The sequence below is a fragment of the Saccostrea cucullata genome, unplaced genomic scaffold, assembly GCF_032062105.1.
Source record: "Saccostrea cucullata isolate Sc308-1 unplaced genomic scaffold, CSIRO_AGI_Scuc_v1 ctg15640, whole genome shotgun sequence".
Classification (NCBI taxonomy): Eukaryota; Metazoa; Mollusca; class Bivalvia; order Ostreida; family Ostreidae; genus Saccostrea; species Saccostrea cuccullata.
The window spans coordinates 1-7,427 of record NW_026918144.1 but is presented as its reverse complement, the minus strand read 5'-3'; the positions used below and the strand labels follow the sequence as shown (position 1 = coordinate 7,427).

General features: G+C 35.6%; 1 protein-coding gene across 1 annotated transcript; it reads right to left on the bottom strand.

Annotated features, from left to right (window-relative positions):
* Positions 1-302: 302 nt before the first annotated feature.
* On the bottom strand, positions 303-7,424 carry LOC134256868 (DNA helicase MCM9-like; the record flags this gene model as incomplete). Its single annotated transcript, XM_062739579.1, has 14 exons — positions 303-1,622; positions 1,791-1,869; positions 2,014-2,096; positions 2,390-2,490; positions 2,819-2,918; positions 3,102-3,237; positions 4,943-5,023; positions 5,289-5,435; positions 5,589-5,698; positions 5,940-6,003; positions 6,237-6,383; positions 6,544-6,673; positions 7,009-7,162; positions 7,379-7,424. Coding segments are annotated over 14 exons (2,682 nt in total), but the record flags the coding sequence as incomplete, so codon positions are not given.
* Between the last annotated feature and the right edge of the window lie 3 nt (positions 7,425-7,427).

The window sequence follows — 7,427 nt, the reverse complement described above, 5'->3', positions numbered from 1 at the left end:
AGCTAGAGGTACTGTGAGAGATAAACTCACTAAATGATACCCCTGCTTCCCATATGATTATTATATATTTTGCTTTGTGAGACTCACACTAAGTGTCCGATCAAAAAGTAAAATAAAAGGTGCACAATGCAGAATTTTTGAATGTATCATTAAGTTTTTCATCTTATAAAGATGTACGTACAATGAATGTTATATCATAAAAAAGTTTTACGACAAAACATTCACATGTTAACGAAAAATACACTTGAAGTAAAACCATATAGAAGTCCACACAACTGAATGCAATAAAAACACTGTACTAGTTTTAACAAATTTATTTTAACCTATTTTGACTCTCTTTGATGGATTAAAATCGAATTCAAGGTTCAGATCATCTAAATCCTCAGTATCCTCACTGTCTAACTTAAAAATTGAAGACTTGAATGAACTCACTTTGGATAGCCAAGATGGGCCACTCGACACTTTTTTCCCATCACTATTTTGCAACGACTTTCGAATGTCTGTTGAATTTTCTTCATTTGTTACTGTATTCCTTTGTTCTACTTTGAAAATATTTCTAGATTGTGGTTGTAATTTTTCATCATAACTTTGAGAAAGTATATTAGAGACATCACTTTCCCCAACACTTTTACTAAATGGTTGAATACCACTTTCACTTATTGATAAGCCTTTGTCAGAATCGACACATTCTGAATCCGAGTCTTTCTGGAATTTCTTGAGCTTTGTTAACGTTGATGGAGAGATTCTCTTCCTTTGACGTGATTCTGTTGGAGTTGGAGGAAAACTTTTATCTAAACTTGATTCTAAAGTTCTGGTCTCTCCATTTTTCTGTTTTGATAACTGTGTTCTATACTCTACGTTCAAGTCTAAATCTGCATTTAAATCCTTGCTACCATTATGTGGAGAATTTTCATCCACAATGCCATCTTTCTGCTCATCCACTTTTTGTTTCAGTTTCCTTATCAAATTTTTATTCTTCTGTTTTCTTATCAATACGTTTTGATCTTTTGCCTTACAATACACAAGTTTACCAGCTTGTTTTTCTTTTTTACCACCACTTTCCTCAAGATCTTGACCACAAATCTTTTCATCATTGTCTTCCATTTCTGCTACCTCTGCTGCTTTCGCAGCGACACTTGAATTGGATGGCGAAACATTTATTGTTGAAATCATATAAGTCAAAGGATGTCCTACTTCTGACACATCAAATGGCTGATGTTTGCTACTGCCTGAACTAGCAGACGGTATCTGGGTCGAGGTCATTGGGTGATTATCTGCTGCCAGAGAAATATCACCATCAGCTGAACTTACGTTGAACAAGTCCTGCAGTGATCTATCACAGATATTCTCCTCCCCTTTATTGGAGGCCAAATCTTGATTGGCATTCAACACTTGTCCACCATTTTCTTCCTGAGCCGGTTTTGTTACATGTGTCTCGTGTGGTTCAGAATCTTGTTTGTTTTGATCTATTCTTTGATTCCTTCCAGCTGTGGAATTATTCATCCCTACAGGCATAACTTTATTTTGAATTTCTGTGGTTTTTGCTGCCTCAAGAGCTGCCAATCTCTCACATTCCTGTTGTAAGAGATCTTGTAGTTCTAGTCTGTTCAGTACAAGGTCAGCTGCAACACCAAAAGATACATTTTATTAGAATTTATATATGCACATATAAGTTCAAATGATATGATTTTGTTATAACTTGTAATCAGGATGTAAGTGAAGAAAAATATGTATATTTTCCATTTGATAGGCCTTTATGATTTCAAAATATTTCCTTTTTTGTATTTTACCTTGAACTTTGTATTCTTCTAAGGCATTCTCAGGAAATGCTGTATGGAGTGCATTGACACCTCCTAGTAGTGCCGCCCCCTGAAAAAATTTACATCATTCAAAAAAAAAATCTCCATGGATACAAATTGCTATTTCATAAACAACTTATAAATGGAATAAAAAATTTGCTGACAATTCATAGAACCAAAAAATTTAAATGACATTTGAAAAAAAAGTTACTACCTGCATGGTAGATTCCATCAGTGTGACAGCAACAACAGCATCTTCCACTGTAACTTCATCTCTGAACATCAGCCTGGCATGAGCTAATAGTAGAAATAATAGATTGGGATGGTATTGCAATATTAACCTTGCATGATCTTTAGAAGAATACACTACTCTTTTATTAAATTGTATATGGTGATATTTGACCAATAATTGCAAACTTCTTATGGTGGCATTCAAATTGCTGGAAAATGCTGTCAAAAGTATACAATTACATGTAAGATTTGACCATGTGAAATTTTTGTGTATGGCCCATTTATGTTGCGACGAAAGATCCCTTTACTGCAATTGCTATTATTGAACAAAGAGATGCATTTATTTTCCATCAAATTACCTTGTGAAAGTCGAATCATGCTTTGTAGTAAACGCATTGTGGTTCTTGCTGCATTACGATCATCTGCTAATCTTTGTGCCTTGTAATATTGGCCAAGGACTCTGAAAAAGGAATTAAAATCTTTACTTACTGTCTAAAGTAATATTTAGAATAATGTGTCACTTCACTCAGATGTTCTTTATGGAAAGTAACAATCTATACAAACTGATTTACAGCATTTACTTCCACAATAAATAGTGTGGGTGTTTATGAATGAGTACAATTTATTTAAGAAATATAAAAATTTCCAGCCCCATCAGAATTAAATTGAAATTTAGAAATTACCCTAGAAAAGCACTTTCAAGGATACTGGAATATTTGATTATTAACAGAAAATTACAAGAACAATTCATGTATGAAGGTTGACTTTCATTTCATTTAGTTTTTCACCTAGTAGCATCTGAGGTGAGTTGAGGATCAACTGTTTTTATGAGAGAGAGGTAAGCCTGCACTTTCTCCATGCTCCAAATTGTCTTCGGGTCAATCTCTCCTACAATGGAATAAAAAGTAATTCACTGAAGTCATCATATCTACACATTTTAAGAGTATCTTCATGCGACTTTACTTCATTTTCTTATCTACAATGCACTTTTCCATTCATTGTTTTCTCACTGATATTTCCAAATATTTCATACATTGTTTTTACACTGATCAAAACTCACTAGTAACAAACCTAATGGATCTTTGTTTTCTAGAATGAAGCTGGACACTACCCTGTCCCAATCTTCATTCTGCGAGTCCAGCAGCACCAGGACGAGGTCAAACCTGCTCAGCAGTGGACTGGCCAGGGCAATGTTTACACTCAGACTCTGTAAGTAGATCCATTTCATTACATCTTTAATGACAGAATGAAATGAACATGTCCATGCTCTAGTTTAATAGACTTACTTGTATTACACTGAAACTGTCTAATCTGACATTTGTGCAAGTCTTATCTTTATTTTCATCTGCCATTTAATAATTTTTGTTCTCTTAACTCTGTGTTATTCTGTCTATTTCCAGTGCATGTCGGATTAGACACATTTCACTGTACATTGTATTATCAAACTTCATTTTTTTTTTATGCTTTGTTAACTATTTATATATAGATTTAAAACAAGAGGCCCATGGGCCACATCGCTCACCTGAGTACTGTAGCTTAGAAAAAGTAGAAATTGGTTTATTATTGAAAAGTAAAAATCCAAAAGTAATCCCATGATCAATCATGGATTTGCTATTCTTCAAAGAATTTTCCCATATATTTCTATGTAAAACTTTGGTCGGCCATTTTGGCCCCGCCCCACCCCCTGGGGTCATGATTTGAACAAATTTGAATCTACACTACCTGAAGATGCTTCCATATAAATATGATGAATAATGGCTTTGTCATTCTTGAGAAGAAGATTTTTAAAGAATTTTCCCATTGATTTCTATGTAAAACTTTGGTCGGCCATTTTGGCCCCGCCCCACCCCCGGGGGTCATGATTTGAACAAAGTTGAATCTTCACTACCTGAGGATACTTCCATATAAATTTGATGAATTATGGCTTTGTCATTCTTGAGAAGAAGATTTTTAAAGAATTTTCCTATATATTTCTATGTAAAACTTTGGTCGGCCATTTTGGCGCCGCCCTGCCCCCGGGGGTCATGATTTGAACAAACTTGAATCTTCACTATCTGAGGATGCTTCCATATAAATTTGATGAATTATGGCTCTGTCATTCTTGAGAAGAAGATTTTTAAAGAATTTTCCTATTTATTTTTATGTAAAACTTTGGTCGGCCATTTTGGCCCCGCCCTACCCCCGGGGGTCATGATTTGAACAAACTTGAATCTTCACTACCTAAGGATGCTTCCAAATAAATTTGATGAATTATGGCTCTGTCATTCTTGAGAAGAAAATTTTTAAAGAATTTTCTTATATATTTCTATGTAAAACTTTGGTCGGCCATTGTGGCCCCATCCTACCCCCGGGGGTCATGATTTGAACAAACTTGAATCTTCACTACCTGAGGATGCTTCCATATAAATTTGATGAATTATGGCTCTGTCATTCTTGAGAAGAAGATTTTTAAAGAATTTTCCAATATATTTCTATGTAAAACTTTGGTCGGCCATTTTGGCCCTGCCCTACCCCTGGGGGTCATGATTTGAACAAACTTCAATCTACACTACCTGAGGATGTTACCCCATAAGTTTCATATTTCCTGGCACAGTGGTTCTTGAGAAGAAGATTTTTAAAACATGCCACCAAATTTTCATTAATTCCCAATTATCTCCCCTTGAATGAGGGCGTGGCCCTTCATTTGAACAAACTTGAATCCCCTTCACCCAAGGATGCTTTATGGCAAGTTTGGTTGAAATTGGCCCAGTGGTTCTTGAGAAGAAGTCGAAAATGTGAAAAGTTTACAGACAGACGGACGCCGGACAAAATGTGATCAGAAAAGCTCACTTGAGCCTTCGGCTCAGGTGAGCTAAAAACTGAGAAAAGGCATTAGAATGAATCTACATGTAGTTGTGGAGATTTATTTCTACCTGATCTGGATCATATTGACCTTTAGGATTAGTGGCTGCTAAAATAGTTGTCCTCGTGTCCAATTTACAAACCATACCAGCCTATAAAAACATTCATGTTCTTAAGTCATGTGGCATGCACTTTTTTAGTACATAAATTGACTCTGACATAAAGTTTAGTTATCATGCATAAATGTTCAATTTTATTTTTACTAGCAAAGACACTCCAAATGTTCCTGCGTAATTTTCAATTATTTCTGCTATCATTCATACATTTGAATTTCCTACGGATATCAACTTTTAGAAGGAAAAGAACTCCATGAGACATTTTATTACAACTCATATTTGTACATTCTCCAGATTTTACCTTGGCTACACTGATGGTCTGCTGTTCCATTGCTTCATGAATGCTAGCCTTGTCATGTTCCCGGATACTGTTGAATTCATCAATACAACACAGTCCCCCATCTGCCAATACTAGAGCACCTGCCTCTAACTGCCACTCCCCACTGTCCTGTTGGGTATAACAAGATTTCAAATTTACAAAGCTTACAATGAAAATTATAAAGACATGTAAAACATGTAGACTTCCACAAAATCTTTATTACATGTACTATTGTACACCTCCTATTTCATGTTAAGATTTATCAATAAATTGCCTTCTAACCTTGACAGCTGTCACAGTTAACCCTGCACTGGTACTTCCTATTCCAGTTGTCAACACAGATCGGGGGGTTATCTTGGCAGCATATTTCAAAAACTGAGATTTTCCTGTACCTGAAATTTGTAACTTGTGAATATTATTTGTATATTTATCAAAATTTTTTGCTTATGCATAAAATTTCCACAGTTCATTGCAAGGTATTTGATTTTTTGCATTTTAACTGAACAATTAACTAGAGGTGTCCTGATTCCACAAAATTATATCTGTGCCACTTCTTGCTGTTATTCTAAATTCTCACCAATTCATCTCTTTGAATATGATTGAAGGTGTACAGTATCATTGTATTTCCTTTACCTGGATCTCCCACCATCAGCATGTGAATTTCTCCTCTCACCCTTGTTCCAGAATCATCAATACGCTGAACATAAAATAAAACTACTTGATGAGTGCTGTCAATGAACAAGATAAAATTTTAAAGTTTGATTTCATGTGTGGAGTTTTGCATTAAAAGTCAAATTGATTATTGTGCATTAACTGTCATCCTTTTATATTAGGCTAAGTTTTGTTTTATGAAGAAATGAACTAGATTTTTAAATTTGAACTAGATTTTTAAATTTAAAAATCTTATTTTGCCTGACCTAGATATCATACCTGGACCCCTCCTGCTAGGACGAGGGCCACAGCCAGTTTGACCACATACAGTCCATACACCTGTGGACACAGACTGGCTAGAATCTGGTTCCGGGCGGTCAGGGGGTCAAGTCGGTTATCCTCCCAAAACTTTATGATCTCAGATTTCTAAGACCCAAAATCATCAAACATAAGTCAAAGTAAAATTTGATTGTATTCATGAATATTAAATTATATAACCTCTGGATACATTGCTTTTGTATGTTTATCAGGTTCTGTAGATTGGCAATAAAGGAATCATGGCCACAAGAGATGACCTTTGACCTACCAGTTCCTGAGTGACCAGCACAGTGTTCCTCTGTTCATTAGTAACCAGAATGTGGTTGGCCTCTAGAACCATTTCAATGTCACATCTGGAGTCGACAGATGAAGGTCGCCATCTTCTTCTCACTGTGCCACTGAAAATGAAACGGAGATGATTGTTTGAAAGCATTTTGGTGTTGTGTATAAGTTTTAAAATCATTTACAGTAATTATGATTTGAGAATAAAACTTTTCCCTGGACATATGGTGTCAGTCTGTGTCATGTTCAAGATTCAACAGTTAGCTGTTGTCTTGAAGAACAAATACCTCATACTCCAAGTCTCAAAAAAACAGATTCACCTACCTGACGAAAATGAATTCAAATCTTTTCTTGTGTTTTAATTAACCAACAATGTGAACAAATGAACCTAAGATAACCTTTATCTTATTCTCAAAATCTGTTTTTAAAATCTTTACATTCCGACACTCACCAGATGATGACATCATCCCCGGCTTTACATGCGTCCACTAAGTCGTCCAGCACGATGACCCACATTGACCTCGGGATGGTTCCCACCGCCAGACGCTGCACTTGTTCCTGGATCTTAATCTCCTGATAGTTCCGACATTTTTGTGGCTGGCCACCTGTTAAAAAACTTTTTTTAATCACTGATCTTTCAGTGAGCTCAGGCTAGATCTATATAAAAGCAATATGTCTATGTTCCTTCAAGATCTGAAGTTATCTTCATGGTTCATAGCATAATTCTCAACATTTAATACCTCCCCTCTTCCCCAGGGAAACTGCCCTTTCTCTTCCAAAAAATACTCTTTAATTCTCTAGAATTTCATTTTTTTTTTTACCTGTGTCTGTTAATGAGGTGAAGTTGAAAGAGTTGCATGTCTCATTGGA